At 35.6% G+C, this 21644-nt stretch overlaps 1 protein-coding gene across 1 annotated transcript; it reads right to left on the reverse strand.

The window, feature by feature from the left end:
- Nucleotides 1–18396: 18396 nt before the first annotated feature.
- On the reverse strand, nucleotides 18397–19059 carry LOC122604356. The gene has a single exon (XM_043777247.1). The coding sequence runs from the start codon at nucleotides 19057–19059 to the stop codon at nucleotides 18397–18399; it is 663 nt and encodes a 220-aa protein (XP_043633182.1).
- Nucleotides 19060–21644: the final 2585 nt, after the last annotated feature.

Below are 21644 nucleotides of genomic sequence, written 5' to 3' on the forward strand. Positions count from 1 at the left end.
ATTTGTTTGATTTGAGTAGAAATGCCATCAAGCTTGATTTTTCTAGAAGCATGTAAAAATCTATCTTTTGGAATCCATTTACTGCTACTAGTTACGCACAAGTCACCTGAAACATGAGCATTCTTTGAATTAGAAATCAAGTTTTTCTTGGAGTTCTTGCCAGGATTCTTCTTGATGGTTTCACTACTCACATGACTTTTCTAAATATTATTAGGTGATAACCAACCATACTGAACTTTGTATTTAGTAATCCCAGTGATTTTGTCTCTGACTACATTTAAAGTGGACTTAAAGGTTGTTTGAGGCTTCCTAGGAGTACTAGAAGTTTTACTAACTTTTGGTTGTTTATTACCTAATAATTCATTCTTCACAGTCTTCGAATACTTGTGATTCTTCTCATCTCTTGAAGTCTTGTTTTCATTTTTACATTTGTCGGTTTCGATTTATCAGTGTTTTTGAGAACTCGAAAAACTTTTGTGACTTTTGTTGTTCTTGAGTTATCAGGGGTCTTGACAACATTAGAAACTTTTGAGACTTTTGATGGTCTGGTCTTCTTACCTTGTTGGGTAGGTGATGACGAGTATGGTTTTGGATCCCTTATCTCAGCAAAAGTAGGTTTGTTTTCCTTTTTCTCAAAGAGTTTTGCAAAAGCAGGATTAAATTTATGATTTCCATCCATAAAATTATTGAATTGCTGAGATTTTGTTTCCACTTTCACACTTGTTTCAGTCAACTCTGTCGAATTTGAACTTTGTCGAATTTGAACTCTGTTTCCAATCAAGCGGCGCTGGTTTGCACAAAAGGACAAAAACTGTTGAAACAGAATTTATGCAACTTCATGTCTTTATGACAAGTTAAAGTTCGGGAGTTAGATAATATTTGCCTAAACATAACAAGATTAAAAACAAAGGAGTACCCGAAAGATAACTCGTCCAAAACAATCTTGCCTACACAAATAGCCCCATTCTTCAGCATATCAGTAACAACAACAGCAGTCATCCCAGCTTCCTCGTGCGTTCGTTTCCAATCCGGGTTCCCAAAACCAGTCATCATATTACATTTTATCTTGAGAAAAAGTTACATAATGTAAATTTTATTAGTGTCCAGAGATGGTTACAAGCACATATCGTCATATCGACATTACATAGGATGATCAATTGGTGTCCAGAGATGGTTATTTTACACTGTCTTAATGGTTATTTTACACTGTGTTAATGGTCATATTTCCATTAGACTTTTTTTTGTTTGAACGGCATAGAAGTTTTTTTAGTCCATTGGTCTTGGAGGAGTTACACTTTGTTAATGGCCATAATGAGATTCAAGACGTTTACAATTTCAGAGCAATAGGACTATTTCTGACTTTTGAGGACAAGGACTTAGTCTATGTTCGTAGCATTAAAGATTGTTGTTACTTTATGACTGCTTACTTTATAATCAATAAGTTGATGGATTGCACTTGACGAGTACCTATTGTTGACTTTTTAGGTGGAGTGAGAATTCCAGCTTCATTTTGTGGCGTTTTTGGGTTCTGGGCTTCACATGGAGTTGTATCTACTATTGGTGTTCTCTCAAATTCACAAAGTTAAGACATTGTTGGTATGTAGTCTTGGTATGTTCTATGTTTGTGGTTTAGCTATTCATTCGTGTTGTCAAATTTCATGTCTGTAGAGGTTTTCTATTGTTACCCACAATGAAATGTTGGATTTTATGACTTATCTGTAGTATTGAGTTTCTTTGTTTGTGTCAAATCAACAGACTGCATGATTTATTGAATGCTTTTAGCCAAAGCTTTTGTGGAATCTTTTTTACCCTAATTGCTGTGTGATTTTTTTTTACCTCTTTATTTGATTCTAATAATGTGTCTTTGGTTATGGATGAAATGATTGTGCTTGTTGGGCTTCATGTTGACTTTATTGATTTTGTCAGTGGGCTTCAAATTTGGCTGAAGGGTTTTATTTTATTGATGGGGTAAGGACTAGTTTTTTAACTGGTGTTTCTCTTTGTAATAATATTGAACTTGGTTTTTGGTTTTAAAGTTTTATCTTTATAGTTTGGGATATACACTAATAAAAGTTTTGTAAAGTATAATCCTCTAGGTATGCCCATACTATTTTTGTAACTTTTATTTTTCTTATATATAAAATTGTCCAAAGGGCAAATGCCCTTTTTTTAAAAACAAATCTTATTATGATGTGTTATAATAATACTACAATGAATAATCGTCCTATAAGGTTAAAGTTAAGTTACGTTATGTCAAATCTCTATTAGATAAGTGTTTTATAAAATGATGTTATATGACTCAAATATTAAATCTCCAATTACAGTATTTTTTTTTATGAACGACATTAAGATAAAAAGAAAAACATAATAAAACTATAATAATAAATAAACGTCTTATAAAGGTGAAAGTTATGACATCCAAGGAGCGAGTGTCCTATTAAGTTATCATATGATAGAACTTTAGTGAATAAGTGTTCTATGAACTGACTCGACTCAAATATCAAGTGTCCTATTACAGTGTAATATAATAAAACCACAATGACTAAGCGTCCTATAAAGGTTAAAGTTATAAGACTCATGTGTCAAGTGTCCTATTAAGTTATGTTCTAATACGACTTCGAAAAATAAAGGTCCTATGATACTAATGTTTTATAACTCAAGTCCTAAGTGTCTTAATAGGTTATGTTGTAATAGGACCATGGTGTTCAAGTGTCCTATTATATTACTATATAACGGGACACCAATAAATAAATGTCTTATAAAGTAATTTATTATGATCCATATTATAAGTGTCCTATTAAGTTATGTTCTAATACGACTTTGAAAAATAAAGGTCCTATGATACTAATATTTTATAACTTAAGTCATAAGTGTCTTAATAAGTTATGTTATAATAGGACCTTGGCGTTCAAGTGTCCTATTATATTATTACATAATGGGACACCAATAAATAAATGTCTTATAAAGTAATTTATAATGACTCGTATTCTAATTGTCCTATTGAGTTATATTATAATAGTACCCAAACAATCATCCATCCTATTAAATAAGTTTTTAGGACACCATTTAAGTAGCACATATTATAAAAGGACCATAAACACAAAACCGTCCTATTAACTAATTTTTTAGGACACTATTTTAACAGCGTCCCACAAAAAAGGTCCTAAAAAGCCATTTTTGTTGTAGTGTGAAGAGGAAGATTAAAATGTCCCGTATCCAGACCAAAGTCTTTACATAGAAGACATAGAAAGATTGAACATTGGTCATGTTCTCGAAAAACCAACTCTTGGTGTAGTATTTCTTAACAGCAGGAAGAAGAAGAACTTTCTTAAGACGTGTGACCTTGCTTACTCTGATGGAACTCTTGAATTTTTTAAGAATGTGTTGTTTTGCTTATCCGAAGATGAAGAGTCGGATCAAAGAAAGCTCTACTCAATAAAGTAATCAGCAAGATTGATAAAAGGTTGGGTTTCAGAGAGAGTATTAGAATGTTAAGGGAAGCAAAAAATGTTAAGAAATCCAAATACATCGAGAGGAGAAGATGAGGATGTTGGATCAAGTATGAACCTAGTAATATTTTGGGACCACACAACATTCCTCCGAGAAACTATGAAGCAAACATGGTGGTTCCCGATGATAAACCTGAGGGTGAAAACTGGTTCTGGCATCCACATGAGAAAAGACCAAGGAATCGAGCTTAAAGTCTTTTGGTTCTGGGATACGTTTTTGACAAATGACTACTAAGGGGGAGATTGTTAGAAATATAATTTCTAGTAGTTGATTTGTATGTTTATAATGTTTTGTACTCATTTGTAATTCTCATAATTATAGAAGGGGGACTAGTGTAAATTGTATAGGAAGTATAAAAGCCCCCTCCATAGCTTTGTATTGTAACTTTGATCACATTTCAAGCAATCCAATCTTTCCACTCTCACACATTTTCTCTCTCAGCACATACACACACATAACCTCTATTAACACATACTAAAACACATAGTAAAGCTCAATTACATACTTTACATTTACACAGAAGATATAGAAAGGCTGAATATTGGTCATGTTCTCGAGAAACCAACACTTGGAGTAATTTTTCTTAACAGCAGAAAGAAGAAGATCTTTGTTAAAATGTGCGACCTTACTTCTTACTCTGATGGAACCCTGGAACTTTGTAAGAATGTGTTATTATGCTTATCTGAAGATGAAGAGTCTGCTCAAAAGAAAGCTCTGCTTGATAAGGTAATCAGCAAGATTGATAAGAGACTGGGTTTCAGAGAGTGTATCAGAATGATAAGGGAGGCAAAGAATGTTAAGAAGTCCAAGTATGTTGAGAAAAGAAAGGGAGGATGTTGGATCAAGTATAAACCTAGTAATGTTTTGGGACCACATAACATTCCTCCTAGAGACTATGAAGCAAACATGGTGGTCCCCGAAGATAAACCTGAAGGTGACAACTGGTTCTGGCATCCAAACAAAAACAGACCAAATACTCGAGCTTAAAGACTGTTGACTCTAGATACATTTTTGACAAATCACTACTAAGGGGGAGATTGTTAGAAATATTATTTCTAGTAGTTGATTTGTATTTCATCATACTTTGTATTTGTTTGTATTTCTCATAAGTATGGAAGGGGGACTAGTGTAATTTGTATAGTATTATATAAAGCCCCCTCCATAGCTTAGAAATTGTAACCTTAACACATTTCATGCAATCCAATCTTTTAACATACACACTTTTTTCTCTCGGCATTTACACATACTTACACACACACGAACTCCATTAACACACACTAAAACACGTACTTAAGCTCAATTATCTTCATTACAGTCCTATTATAACATAACTTAATGGGACACTTAACATTTGGGTTTTTTTAGTTTAACTTTTATAGGACGCTTTATTTTTATGGTATTATTATGCAACATAATAGGACACTTGATATTTAAGTCATAAAACAATAGTTTTATAGAACCATAATTTGATAGTGTCTTATTATAACATAACTTAATAGGACACTTGACATTTGGAATTTATTAGTTTAACTTTTAAAAGACGCTTATTTTTTATGGTATTATTATTATGCACCATAATATAGGACACTTGATATTAAAGTTATAAAGCAATAGCTTTAAAAAACCATTATTTAATAGTCCTATTATAACATAACTTAAAAGGACACTTGACATTTGGGTTTTATTAGTTAAACTTTTATAAGACACTTATTTTTTGTGGTATTATAATAATGCAACATAATAGGACACTTGATATTTAAGTCATAAAACAATAGTTTTAAAGAACCATAATTTAATAAAGTCATATTATAACATATTCTAATAGGACACTTGACATTTGGGTTTATTAGTTTAACTTTTAAAAGACATTTATTTTTTATTGTATTAATATTTTTTATATTTTATTGTATTATTTATAAAGAACACTAAACCTTTTCTACTAAATCCATTTAGAAGATTTTTTACTTTGAAAGATACTTTAGATGATTTAACGAGCAAGATTTAAACTGTCTAAAATTTTTTACCATATTCTAATAACCCACTCAACACGTTTAAACTATCCTTGGCAAATATTATTAATAAGAGAATAAAAGTATACAAAAAAGTATAGACATCCCCCTAGGAGATGTCACTTTACAAGAAGAATTAGTGAACATTTCAAACCATAAAGCTAAGGTCAAAAAATAAGAACAATAGCCAATTACCAAAAATATTATAAAACTTGAACATATCATAAAAAACATAAATGAAAAAACAGTTGTCTTCAAAAAAATCTCTCTTCACGGCTCTTTTCTTCGGCCCCGCTGGTCCATACGCCACAACCCACAAACCAAAACTATTAGCCCATGATAAAGCATCAAACATCATAACTCTTGGCCCACAGACAATTCTATAGCCCTAAACCAACAAATCCCTTGTACCCATAATCCAAAAAAACGATACTTGCAACCCGAGAATACGCAGTTAGATTGTAACTTATTACCCGATGCGATTATCATGAATATACTTAGCCAGATATAGATCCATGACTGCAATAAAATTAGTGTATGCAAATGAAGTTTTTCAGCTTCTTAGACTCATAAATCATTTAGAATCTATTCAAAGCACAAAAACCATAACCCTGTATAAAAGAACCACAGAATTGTATAATTGGAACATGAAAAAGCAATTAGAAAAGCATACCATAATAATGTGATAAAGCAGTCGCACTAAAAATCTACTAATTTTGATAAGCACTCAATAATATGACACACAGCAAGCTGTGCAAAAACTAGAGTGGCGCTTCTGCTTTAACCTACCAGGCTCCCATGAGTAAGTCCTTCTGGTAATAAAGAATTCAAAAAGACAAATTAAGGAAGATCAGTAGCACACAACAATTTCATGATAAGAAGATATCAAGCCGATACAACAAAAAACAACGGACATGAACTTGAAAAAGACAATAACAAATAATCATCATTTTAACGGGCCTAGATAGTTCTTGGCACCCAACATACCTACAAATGAAGAAAACATCTTAATACATAGAAAAAATGTATAAGCCAGGAGATAAGCAGAATCTCGGAAATGAAATATAGCTATTGCATATTCCAGATGGACCAGAAATTAAGAACACGGAGCCACCCATTTTCTAGTTCTGCTGCTTTTGCATGATGATAGGTTGACAAAATGTATCCTCGGGGCCTTAAGCATGCAGAAAGAAAAGAAGAACAGAGCAATGTAAATCTTTAAAAGAGAATAACAAAGACGGGGATAAAATGAAATCTTACTAGGTAAACTAAGAAGGAACAAACACAAAGAATAGGACATATTGTTCTCCTAACACATGTAATTCACAAGCAATCGTGTTTTCAGAAACCCCTTGACAAGAAGAATACAAGCTAAAAGGTGGAAAAGAAATAGCGACGCTCAATCCACCAATCACCTAAAGCAATCTTAGGCCCGCAAACATACAAGTAGAATCACTTAATCACAAAGAAAACTGAATCAAACTATATAAAAGTAATGGTACAACTGCGATACCAAAAGAAACTCCTGACCAACAGAACCAAACAAATGCACAAGATAATGAGTGCACTCTTAACCCAACCTGACACCCTATGAATTGAAGAACATCAACAACATATTACCCCAACTTGGCAGCCAATGAAACAAAGAACATAGACCACCCTGCCATTATAAAAGCCTTTATAAGATCATGCCATCATACAATCTTTCAAAAACATTCTGAATTATTAATGATGACAGAGCACAGATTTACCGGTTTAGGATAGCTATCCAGCTAGACAACACATGAACACAATTATCCAGATCTAAAATCAACAACATTAAAAGAGAACTGACTAGAGGTGACAGATTAGAACCTTTTCATTCTGATGTAGGGAATTCTATGATAAGAGAAAATGGAGGGCATACTCAAAGTGATGCTCTAACCAAAAAAATAGTATGGTCAAAGCTCGAGCTGGTAGCCACTTGGAATCAATCAAAAAAAAAAACAACCATGCCACTTCAACAACATAAAGTGAACAGACAAAATATATTAGTTAAATCGACATACAAATTACAAGACCTTAAACAACAAAACGTGCAAGAAATCAACGTAAATAGAAATGACACACCAGAAGATCAAGAACCATAGAAGATTAGACTCAATAACCAACCTCCATCTCCAAAGGTCATGCAACAGGGACAAATTATAGACAGCTAAAGCTAGCACTAGACACATCTCCCCCCTTTTAACTTTCATCCTAATAAAAGAGAAAAAAGACTCCAATAGCAAAACCCATATGACCAGATATACTTAACCAATATGATCTCACCAGAAAATATTTTTTCAGAAAAATAGGCAACACAAGATCAAGGCAACAATGAAACTGCACCACAGCAACTAGAAGTAATTCCACTTCACCAACACAATACCAATTACAAGACTGCACCACATTAAAATTAATCCTTATCTTCCAACAACTATACTCCACCCCCAACACCAAAAATAAGCAAATACTCTAACTGCAGGTACCCAAATTAACATTTCTAAAGAACAACTACAAACTTTGACTTTTAGAGTCAACAAAACCCAGACTAAGCCACACAGACTAAGCCCACCAATTAAGAGCAATAAACCAATAAAGTACCTAATTTCCTCAATTTTGAAAAGCACCCATGTAACCCAAAAACCTCAAACCAACGTTAAGTTTCAACTCTCAATGTTCCTACTTATTTTCTCCTCATTATTTTAAATTAACACACTATCCAATATAATATAGGAAAAATTGGTACAAGATCTCGTAAGGAATCATCTACCAACAAGCACCAAAATATTTAATGACAGACATACTCAGAACTAAAAAGTAAGGCTAAGAACATAGTTACGCACATATTAAACATATACATAAAACTCTCACATTCAACCCAAACCCGTCCTAATAGCAAGCTCCTTAAGGTTAAGGTATAATCAGCTAAGCTCAAATGCAAAACAACACTACTAGTTTAAGTCCATGACCTACACCTATGGCCAATGGTTCACTTATACTACTGCTCTGATACCATTTTATAACACCATGCTTTATAAAAATGTGAATTTCAAAACATTTTAAACATAACACTGTTAATAAATTGCGGAAGCGACATTTAAAAACCCATTTGATTCCTAACAGAATCAATAAAACTTAATGAATGTATCAAAAGGTGTTACCAACCAGCATCATCATAATAATGTAAATGAAATCTTGAATCAACCTCAATAAACACAGTCAACATAATAAAAGCCAAAAGGGCTAAATAAATAGGTCTACTTGCTTACATTATGTTTGAGTTAACATAATAACAGTACGTAGTCTTCAGACAAGAAATCCTAAAACTCTCTCCCCTATGGCGATCGTCCTCCCTTTCTTTCCTATCAGATTTCAACCTAAAAAGCTTGTAAATGTGTCCCTCTCATTTACTTTCGGGTGGATTGAAGTGCATGTTTGAGTTTTATTTCATTTTTTCTGGTAGGATTTCCTCTTTTTTATTTCGATCGCTTAAAAAACCCTAGTTTTTTGTCGACTTGTCCTGATTATTTACCAACATCGTTTTCGCGACTAACTTCGTTTAGTTTAGCTGGATACTACGATTTTGTTAAATGATTAAGGGGGTCTTATCAGATTTTAGGGTTTTTCATTTTTTAGGGTTAGGGTTTTTCTGCTCTTCAAAGTCATTCTTCACTTAGTTATTTGTATCGTATAATCTAGCTGTTTTTGATTGTATTGTCTTGCTTGTTCTTGAGAGAGGTGTTTTTGTTGATTCTTATTTCTTGCATGAAAGATATACCAACTTTTGATCTGAAAGCATTGGAAGAACGGTTTAATAGAATAAAAGATAATCTTCCAATGTCCGAAAAGATAAAGAAGAAGGGTGGTAGCCCTCCTAAAGGGGGTAAACCTAATTCAGGAAACCCTAATGTTATTCATAAGGAGGGTGAGTTGTCCAATTCATAAATGGCTTCTGAAAAGCATGGATCTGATCAGAATAATATTGATGGTATTAATATCACTGAGCAAACTACTAAAGTCAAGATAGATACTAAAGTTCCTGACATTCGCAACGAACCTGTTGGAGTTGGAACATCAGAACCATCAAAGGAACAACCAACTGTGGATCCTATAAAATCTGGTGAGCTTAAGGAGTGTCCATTCTCCGGCTATCCTATTCCTGGTGAGGAAGATGATGATGATTTTGCTGAATTTCAAGGGGGAAACAGCGATAAAGGTGTCAATGAACAAAACCCTTAATTGTCTGGAAAAAAGCCGGTTGGTGTTGAAACAGAAAAAATGAGTAAGGTCCCTGTTGAGCCGAGTAAAGATAGATCCACTTTATATGTAGCTAAGCTTATAGCTGGTTCAATCAAGAAAGTTGTTAATTTTCACAAGATTGAAATTTTATGTGAGCATGCTGATGTTGATGTAGTGTTACCAAAAGAATCTGTTAGAATTGTTCAAGATAAGTTTGCAAATACGCTTTTTGGTTATTTCTGGGGTGATAGGCTGGCTCATCCAGTTGTTGAGTATTTTGTCAAAACAAATTGGCAAAATTTGGATTGCAAAAAATCATGATGAACTCAAATGGATTCTTTTTCTTCAAATTTTCTAATAAAAAGGGTATGCATGATGTGCTTGAAGGGGGGCCTTGGTTGATTCGTAATACTCCTATTTTTCTTAATACATGGTCTCCAAATGCTATACTTAGGAAGGAAGATATTAAGGATGTTGTTGTTTGGATAAAAATTCACAATGTCCCAATTGCTGCCTATACCGATGACGGTCTAAGTATGATTGCATCTAAATTAGGTACCCCAAAGTTGCTTGACACCTACACAAGTGACATGTGTACTGATTCTTGGGGTTGAAGCAGTTATGCACGTGCTTTGATAGAGATTTCAGCCTCATCAGAATTCAAGAAAGAATTATCGATTGCTATTCCGGTTCTTGATAGAGATGGATATACCAAGGAAACTATGCAGGTGGAATATGAGTGGAAACCCCCGAGGTGTGTACACTGTTTTTTTGGCCATCATTCAAATGAATGTTCAAAAACCCTCAGACAAATAAACAAAAAACAAAAGTTGATGAGGAGGGTTTCACTGAGGTGGCTGGGAAAAAAAGAAACAATTCGAAATCAGGTTTCCAAGTGAATAACAGAAAACCAGGTTTGAATATAGACCTGTTGCAAATCAAAAGAATTCCAATGATAAAGCGAGCAACTCTAGTAGTAAACCGAGTACATCTCAGGCCAATATCAACACTAGTAATTCCTACTCAGCTCTAAATGATGATCCTGATGAAGTGAATACTAGTGCTCCAAAATCCAGAGCAAAAGGTGAATCAAATGAACCCCTATGATTGAGAAAGAGATTGTTGATGGTGTTGAGAATGAAACAGAAGCGTTTATGGTAGCGGGAACTAAACCTAGGGAAACACAACCAGGGGCAAGCACTCATGTTTCTACTATTTCCAATGGGTAGTTTTGCCTCTTGGAACATAAGGGGCTTGAACCGGCCCTTGGAACAACAAGAGGTTCAACAGGTAGTTAAGGAGAACCATCTCCATGTGTGTGCCATAATGGAATCACATGTTGATGTCTCTCGCTTATCTGGTATTTGTAGGAAGGTTTGCAAGCATTGGGACTGGACATCAAATGGTGGCATTTGTTCGAAGGGTACTCGTATACTCATTGGTTGGAATGCTGATCTTGTTGATGTTATGGTGCTCAGTCAAACAAACCAGGTTGTACACACTCAGATTGTGTATAAACTTGATAATAAAACTCTATTTTGCTCCTTTGTTTATGCAGATAATCACTATAAGGATCGAAGAGAACTTTGGTCGAATTTATGTGCACATCACCACTTTGTGTATGATAACCGTGGGTACTTCTGGGTGATTTCAACTCATCCCTTAAATTGGAAGATAATTACTTTGGCTCTTCTAGAGTGAGTATTGGAACGAGAGAGTTCAAAGAGTGTGTTGAACAAATAGAAGTCATGGATTTGAACAGAACAGGGCTTCACTTTACTTGGAATCAAAAACCTAAGAAGGGTGTTGGTATTTTAAAGAAAATCGACGGAGTAATGGGTAATATTCAATTTATTACTGATTTTCCGTCTTCTCATGCTATATTCCAGCCTTATAGAGTCTCGGATCACTCCCCTTGTATCCTTAAACTACCTATTATTAAACGAGAAAAACCTAAACCTTTTAAATTTCCAAATTTTTTGGTTTTTAAAACTGGTTTTAAGGAAGCAGTTGAGAGTGCATGGGCGGCTCATGTTGATGGTTATGCCATTTCCCGAGTTGTCAGGAAACTCAAATCCCTTAAAACCCCTATGCGTAAACTTCTGTATGCTAATGGGAATCTTCATGAAAAGGTTAAGAAGTTTAGAGGTGAATTGGATGCGGTTCAAAAAGCTATAGATTTGGATCCTTCAAATGCTGGGCTAAGAGACGAGGAGATAAATTGTTTAAATGCTTTCAAGGAGGCCTCGTTGGATGCGGAGAGATTCCTTAAAAAGAAATCAAAGATTGAACGGCTTCAAGTAGGTGATGCAAATTCAGCCTATTTTCATAATTAGAAAACTAGAAATCATATTAGTCTTGTTGAAAGAATAAAAGATATTAATGGTGTTACTTTTGAGGGGGGAGAGGCTGTAAATGCCTTCGTTACACATTACAAGACGTTTCTGGGTTCAAAAGGTGATACACAGCCTACTTCTTTTGATGACATCTTTACGAATAGACTTGAACCTGTTAAGGCTGCTCGTATGATTCGGGTTGTTTCAAATGATGATATCAAGGAGGCTGTTTTTAGTATTGGTGATAATAAAGCTCCTGGACCGGATGGTTTCTCTCCTGTCTTTTTCAACGAATCTTGGGATATTGTTGGTAATGATATATGTAAAGTTGTCCTAGATTTCATTAGCAACGGCCAGATTCTTCAAGAAATTAATCATACCATTATTGAGTTGGTACCCAAGAAGAGTCCTCCTGATAGTGTCACAGACTATCGACCGATATCTTATTGCAATGTGCTTTACAAAGTTATAAGTAAAATTATTACCAAGTGCATCATGGAAGGATTAGATGACTTGGTAAATATCAATCAGTCTGCTTTCATGCCTGGTAGGAGAATTTTAGATAACATTCTTATTACTCAAGAACTCATGCATAACTATCATAGAGATGTTGGCCCGCCTAAGTGCGCTTTCAAAGTGGATATCCAGAAAGCTTTTGACACGGTTGATTGGGACTTCTTGAGATCCATTTTGATCAACTTTGGATTTCATGAGAGATTTGTGAGTTGGATTATGACATGTGTCACCACTGTTTCCTATTCTTTATCCATTAATGGCAACAACTATGGATATTTTAAAGGTAATCGTGGCCTTAGACAAGGTGATCCGATGTCACCCTATGTGTTTGCCCTGGTAATGGAGGTACTGTCTCTTATTCTTATTCACAATGCAAGTTCCTCACCTTCTTTCAGGTACCATAATGGATGTGCTAAACAAAAATTTATTAATGTTTGCTTTGCGAATGATTTATTCCTTTTTTCTCGAGGGGATTTGAATTCGGTGAAGGTCATTATGGATTCATTGGATTCATTCAAAAAAGCTTCGGGACTTGTTCCTAGCGTATTGAAGAGCACAGTGTTTTTTTGTAATGTGGGTGATCATACAAAGCAGGCTATCCTTATCTTACTTCCTTTTGAAGTAGGTGAGCTTCCTATTCGATGATTGGGAGCCCCTCTTATCTCTTCTAAGCCGTTGTATAAAGATTGTGCTATATTGGTTGAAAAGCTTGACAAAAGGATTAGTGACTGGAGGAATAAGACTTTATCTTTTGTTGGAAGGCTTTAGTTGATACAATCTGTTTTATCTTCCATGCATGTCTATTGGGCTTCAGTGTTTATGTTCCATGCCGTTTTATCTTTTGTTGTTGGAAAAACGTATGCATGGATTTCTTTGGTCGCAAGGTGCACTTCAAAAAGGTAAATCTAAAGCTTCTTGGAAGTCGATTTGTGTTCCCAAGTATGAAGGTGGTCTTGGTATAAAGAGAATTGCTGATGTAAATTGTGCACTTATGGTTAAACATATTTGGAGCATTCTGTCTCATAGGAAATCTGTTTGGGTTGATTGGATTCATTTACATAAGCTGAAAGGTAGGAGTTTTTGGGAAGTCGCACCTAAGGGTAGCATGTCATGGAGCTGGAGGAAGTTACTCCAAATTTGCCCTAGAATTCGTGCTTACATTAAAAATCATATTGGAAATGGCATGGACTCCTTTGCATGGCATGATAACTGGTCGAGTATAGGGCCTATGGCATCCTTTGTTAGTAATAGAGAAATTGCAAGGGCTGGTTTTTCTCTTAATGCTAAAGTGGTGGATATTGTGGAAGAGGATAATTGGAAGTGGCCTGTATCTTGATTCAATCTATATCTAGTCTTAATTAGCGTGCAACCCCCACACTTTCTTGACTTTCAAGACTCTATCAGGTGGTATGATTCTAATAACCAAGAGCGACACTTCTCATCGGCGACTTTGTGGGAGACTATTCGCGCAAGACAGGAAGAAGTCCCTTGGGTAAATATTGTATGGTACTCGCATTGTGTACCACGTTACACCTTCCATTTGTGGCTGGTTTTCCTGAAAAAATTGAAAACACAAGATAGGATAAAAGTATGGGACGTTGGAAGCGTGTAACACCCCGACTAAGGCGGAAAACTCGGGATGTAAGATAAAGCACACGCGCACATGGATGTTACATAGGAATACTAAATAAGTGCATAACTCAAGCATAAACAGTCAATTTCATAATTCAGATAGCAAAATAGAAGTTATCTCACACAAATTCAACCAAGCATTTAAATAAAAGTACGATCAGTTCCCACGCAGGGGAAACGGTTAGGCATATTGCCAACAAGCATAACCAGAGCATGCAAACATCAAAACCTAGCCTGCAGTCTGCTAAGAGTCCCATGCTACCAATCCTAGCCACGATTAGCTTGATTACCTGAAAGGAATACTTAAACGTGTCAACACAAAGGTTGGTGAGTTCATAGGTTTGAGTATATAAACAAGTTGTATAAAAGCGTTTTATGCCGTCAATAGAATTCAAGTGTAAAGTAGTATGTAATGGCTAAAGATCGACTTGCACATAAGTAAGCGAGCACACACAATCCTCAACAGGACCGGCTAATAGTATCAATCGAGCACACACAATCCTCTTCTGGACCGGCTAATAGTATCAATCGAGCACACACAATCCTCTACAGGACCGGCTAATAGCATCAATCGAGCACACACAATCCTCTACAGGACCGGCTAATAGTATCAATCGAGCACACACAATCCTCTACAGGACCGGCTAATATGTAACAAGTAGTCAAATAGCCATGGAGTAGTAAAAGCAGTTACGGCATATATGAAAGCATGGATAGTATTCCTTTCACCCCAAAATATAAGTATGAAAAAAGGGGGCTACGAAGACTCACAATGATCTGCTACAAGCGTAGATCTACAAGCACAGAGTATCAGCACAGATATAGGTAAGATATATCTATTCGAATCCAAGTATGTCTTGACGTCAACCTAATCACGAGTTATTGAGCATAGATGAATACATGTGTTAGTTCTTGTGATTAATAATTCACTAAGTTGTCCTTGATGAACTGATGATTTGGTCCCTTTAAGATCTTTGAATGTTTTGACTCCAAAGTGTTTTACATGAACTAGATTCGAAATGAACGTCTTTGAATTCACACATAAGTATTTATCGTAATATTGAGTTGTATATGCCTTTATTATTGATCTTTTAACCTTAAGAACTTGATTTAATTGTTCATAGAACTTGTTCTTAGTAATTTAGATAGAACATGTCTTATGTGTGCTCAATTAGGGTTTGCACAATGTACGTTGCTTTAGATCGATTCATGAACTAGCTCGAAGTTAAAAAGTAGACTTTAAGGTGTATAATCGTATGAGAAGGATGTTATGATCTTGGTTTAGTGTTAATTGAGCAAGTATGTTATGTTATGGAACTAATACAAGTTGTTTTATGATTAAATAAAGTCGTCCTAGGGTTTGTTCAAGATCGTCTTTGTTCTCAAGTCAAGATTGTCTTAGATGTCAAGCCTCAAGATCGTTCTAGTTGTCTGCTCAGGATCGTCCTAGGAGTCTACTCAAGATCGTTCTATCTTCCCCTCAAGATCGTTTTAGGTTGCTAGCTTAAGATCGTTTCACTTATCATGGTTTAAGATCGTTTTAAGTTACTTGCTTCAAGATCGTTTTAGTTGCTATGAACACAAGATCGTCCCATTCTAAGACACAAACAAGACTCAAGATCGTTTCATGATCAAGTGTTTGAGCTAAACCAATCCAAAGGATCGGTTACCCATTAAACGTACCAACACACCACAACATCACACAAGAACAAACAAGCACGAAACCAGAATTGAGAAGGCTGCCAAGACGATCTTAGGGGATCGTCCTAGGAGACCGTCTTAGTCTCCAGGACGGCTGAAAACATCACTTAATCAAAACACGAAGATCCAGATCGATTCCGGGACTTGTTAGAACATCAAACTAGTACATATATTCATAATAACACTAACATTAACACTTTTAACGTTTTCAAGACCATCTATAGCACAAATAAGACGTGGCACATTATGAACAAGTCTTCCCCCATTTTCAAAAATGGGTTTTGTAGATTAAAGCATGTTATGACCCAATTTTGTTCACAAAAAGGTTACTAAACACATTTAGACTCAATCCCATTAATTATTAACACGTTTTTCATATCAAAATTGGACCAAATCATCAAGAACATAAACTTGAAAAAGTACACTTTTATTTTTGATCAAAAACTCAAAATTTGTTGTTGTTACCTGAAATTTGGTGCTAGAAATATGTTTTGATTATCACAAGGAAGCTAAAAGTACAAATAATTTTGGTTTAACAACCCAAAATCAAGAGATGAATTTTGTGTGTGAAAATGGTGGCTGCAAGTGTGTGTTTTAGAGAGAGAGAGGTGAGATGAAGAAGATGGAAGAATGAGTTTCTCTCTCTAAGATCTTCTATTTATAGGTTTCCAATATTAAATGAACCAAATAAATGTAGGGACTTTTTGTGAACATCTTTGGACTAGAACTTCCTTAAAAACAATCGTTTACGTCTCGAAATCTAGTATTTTGTCATAATAAATCATAAACTCGCCTTATAATTCAATTATTTAAGATTGAATTGACCTTCAGGTGAGCATATATCTTAAGTCTAAAGCACGTCAAGAACTTAGATAAAATTTGTGGATTTTATTTACTACATTTCTAAGACAGTTGTTACATTCTCCCCCACTTAAAGGAATTGCGTCCCGAAATTTGAATTACACGTCATGTTTCATGTTTCGATTGCACACCAAGTTTACAAGCATCAAGTTGCATGTTTAGTTCTAAACATGTAATCACACTAAAAGTAACAAGTAGTATGCTTCACATTGAGTTTCAAGTATCATATTGCATAGCAAGCATCAAGTATCAAGCTAGAAACTAAGTCCTTAAGCTTACTTACTAGACTGTGATATTAAGTTAAGTGAATAGGTGTGGATACTTAAGCTTCATCTGATCTTCTCGTTCCCAAGTGAATTCTGGGCCTCTACGGGAGTTCCAACGAACTTTCACAATGGTATACTTATATCTCTTGAGCTTTTTGACTTCTCGTTCCAAAATTTCAACGGGTTCTTCCTTGAAGCTTAGGTTACTATCTACTCGTATTTCGTTCAAAGGAACATATGTTGTTTCATCGGCTAGACACTTCTTAAGGTTCGATACATGAAAGACATCGTGTACGTTACTTAGTTCTTGGGGAAGTTTCAAACGGTAAGCTACTGCACCAATGCACTCTACGATCTCAAACGGTCCAACGTATCTGCATATTTTTTCCCCTCTTAATGAATCTGACTACGCCCTTCCAAGGCGAAACTTTGAGCATCACTCGATCACCAACCTGAAACTCTAAAGGTTTCCTTCGGTTATCTGCATATTTTTTTTGTCTGTCTCTTGCTTTTAGAAGATTCTCCTTGATTTGAGCAACTCTTTCGGTAGTTTCGAGGATGATCTCTGGACCTATTAGTTGCATGTCTCCCACTTCGTGCCATGCAAGCAGGGATCGACATTTCCTTCCATACAAGACCTCATAAGGCGGACACCCAATACTTGCGTGATAGCTGTTATTATATGAGAATTCGACTAATGGGAGGTAAGTATCCCAACTTCTTCCAAAGTCTATGACACAGGCTCTTAGCATGTCTTCTAGTGTCTGAATCGTTCTCTCACTCTGTCCATCTGACTGCGGATGGTAGGCTGTGCTCATATCGATACGTGTTCCCAAAGCTCGTTGTAACGATCTCCAAAATCCTGAGGTAAAGCGACTATCCCTATCACTAATGATTGATACGGGAACGCCGTGTTTAGCTACAATCTCCTTAAGATACAGGCGTGCATACTGCTCCATTGAGTAATCTTCTCGTATGGGTATGAAATTTGCTGACTTAGTCAGTTGATCTACCACCACCCATGTTGCATCTTTACCACTACTTGTTCTTGGTAACTTCGTGACAAAATCCATAGTAATCTTTTCCCACTTCCAACTGGGAAGCTCTGGTTGTGTTAACAGTCCTCCTGGCTTCTTATGTTCTGCCTTAACCTTCAAGCACGTTAGACACTTGCTCACGTAGACCACCACATCGTTCTTCATTCCTGGCCACCAAAATAAAAGTACAGTCCTCCATACAGTGGTATCCACAACCGATCATAAAAGTACAGTCCTCCATCATCTCTTTGAGTAAACCGTTCTATCATACCTCCCAATCCTGCTTTGAGTAAACCGTTCTAGCAATAATTAAAGACCATGAAGAGGGTCGAGATGGTAGACCTGTTTTTTGTACCACTCGATTCCATACCTGCGTAGAATAAGAACAATCGAAAAACAAATGCACCTGTGAATCCGACTGAGCTTTGCAAAACGGACATAGAAGATCGATGTTCGGGTTTACATTCCACTGTAACAGCATGTCTTGAGTTTTGAGTCGCTCCTTAAAAACCAGCCATAGAATAAAAGCGTGCTTCGGGATACAATGGTTGAACCATACAAGGTCGCACCAATCAACAATATTATGCCTTGGCCGGATATCATCCCAAACAACACTAATTGAGAAAACCTGTTTATCACCATTTCGGTCCCTCCAATGAATTGTGTCTTCATCATTTGTTAGAGTAGGAGCATTAGGAAGGCTAGGTAGAAGCCGAGTCCAATCAGATGACAGAATCCACTCATTATTAATTATCAAATCAGCAACCTTGGATTGAATATAAAATCCAACAGCCGTAATTTGTCTAGAAGTGATTTTACAATACAACGGACTATCCTCACACCAATTGTCATGCCAAGAACATGTATTAAGCCTATTTCCAGCAGAAAACCATAAGTATTGTCGAATCACAGGCCTTAGTTGTAACATTTTCCTCCAACTCCAATCTAAATTACCTCTGTTAGGTCAAAAATCGACTAAGTATAATTTGTTCAAAATAGTTGAAGTTCAGTTAAGGAAGCTTGCTCAGGATTCTGAAGTCATTCAGAATAAAGCTCACTGAAGCTTCACTTCAGTTTCAGAATCAACCAACACTAAAGACATTCAGACTGAAGTCAAAGACTAAAGACTGAAGAAGAAGATCCTCTCAGAAGCAGAGCTCAGAGAAGATCTTATCTGAAGAAAACTGAAGAGGCTCAGTGTAAAAGTATTTACAACACTTTTACACTGATTACGAGGAAGTCTTTTTGCAGGCTTTAAACTATCTTTACCCGGTTAATACCGTTATACCTGTGATCAGGATAGTTTTAGCAAAAGGTTGGGAATAAACTATGTCAAGTCACATCAAAGAAACTTACATACTTTACCTTAAACAAACATGTTATGGATTTGTCCAAAAAATCCATAAATGCACCAAACCATATTTGTACGGCATCTGCCATGTCATCAAGACATGTTTGCCTATAAATATAAGACTTCTAACACTTGCAAATATGCTTGAAACTTTGGCATTTGCAACGTGTGTTATTTACTCTAAGTATTCCTACGAGTAAATCCTCGTTGATAGATCATTTATATTTCTAGGTTGTTTAGATATTTTCACAAGTGTGATTATCGTTGTTCCACAACAACCTTTGTATTTTGTTTATAGCAATAAATAAAATACTTGGAAAAATACATCTTGACTCATTGCCATAATACTTGATTATATTTAGTATTTATATAGTTTCAAGCAATTGTTCTTAATTATCTTACTCGTTCATATCCATCATCTGGATCGTGATTCTTAACTAGTCTTCATCTAGATTAGAATCACTTGCCAGTCGGGTTACTTGATATAATTGTCATTATTATTATACTCGTATTATATCTTGTACTTGTTTAACATCTTGTGTAGGTAGACTCACATTTGGTATCAGAGCCACACAGGTTAAATCATTAACTTGTTATACCTGTTTGATCCTACAAGATGTCTGGAACCGAACAACCAAACCCAAATCCTAATGGTAACCCTAACCCAAATGTCAATATGAATCAAAATCCACCACCACCACCAGCACAACCCAGTGTACACGTTCACTTTCCTAACAACCCTGTCCCTAAGTTCAATGGGGATAGTGACTCATTCATCACATGGAAAGCTTGTATGCTCAAGTATATCGCTGGGGTTGAGAGACACTTGACCTCTATTTTCTTAGAAGGTCCTTATACCAATGAATGCTTCAACTGTTGTTTTTAACCAAGATGGGACCCCTAGGTTAACACCCAAAGAGAAAGATCATTGGTCAGAGGAAGACCACAGATTGGCTGACCTAGACTCTAAATTGCAAAATATGATTCTCTTTGCTGTCCCAGAAAGTTTAAAACCCACTCTTGTTTTATTTGACAATTTAAACTTAATGTGGGAAGACTTATTAACTCAATTTGAAGGTACAAAGGAAACCATTGTCACAAGAAAAGTTTCTTTAAATAAAAAATATGAAGCCTTCTTTGCTTTACCAAATGAAAGTTTGATAAACACGTATTTAAAATTCACAAATTTGGTTAATCAATTGAAAGCTCTTGGTGTCACAAAGGACAAAGAACTTTTGTTGGAAAAGTTTTGTGATATTTTACCTTCTAAAGCTGAGAGAGTCGTGGCTGAGCAAGATGCTAAGAATCATACTTCAACCAGTTCTGCATTGGTTCATTATTCTGAACCCCAAGACACTGCCCTACTATCTTCTGAAAGTGATCATTCTGACTCTGTGAAGAAGATGGTAGCTGAATTAATGAAAGCTGGTATTTCAGATTATGCATCACATGAATGTGATGAGGATGATGATGATGATCTTGTTGCAATGATTGCCAAAACTTTTAATCGTTTCAAATTTAAATCCAAAAGAAATGGCAAACAATTTTCTTCAAATAATTCCATTGACAAGTCCAACTTGGAATGTTTTAAATGTGGAAAGAAAGGACATTTTATGAAGGAATGTAGATCATCACAACCCTCTTCATCACAAAATGCCCCTAACCATTCTATTTTTCAGAAAAATGATGATGGGTACAAAGCTAAGTATAAAAAGCTGAAAGCCCACATCGCAATGATGGCACAAGATAAATCCAACAAGAATAGCTACCTGGTGGCAGACTCAGAAAAGTGGGAGGATTATGATGTGTCCTCTGATGATGAAGAAGAAGTGAGGGACATGTGTTTCATGGCTCGTGAAGATCAAGATCATGTTGTGAAAGCTGATGTGGAATCTGGTTGATGGGTGGACATAATAATGAAGAAGGTTAGTGCTTTTGGTTTTGAGAAAGATGAGGAACAAAAATTGGATCTTTTCGTTCTGATAGAGGCTGTCATTTCATATGTTGAAACTGTGCGTTCAGAAAGCATTAAAATGTTTGAAATAAAAATTCTTCTAAACTGAACGCCAGTCAAGCAAGGCTAAAAGAACTAAAAGATGTTCAACTGGCTTTGAAAAGTTATCAATCTCTGGTTTCCAAGCTTCAATTGAAAAAGGAAGAAT

This window comes from Erigeron canadensis, chromosome 6 (assembly GCF_010389155.1).
Source record: "Erigeron canadensis isolate Cc75 chromosome 6, C_canadensis_v1, whole genome shotgun sequence".
Classification (NCBI taxonomy): domain Eukaryota; kingdom Viridiplantae; phylum Streptophyta; class Magnoliopsida; order Asterales; family Asteraceae; genus Erigeron; species Erigeron canadensis.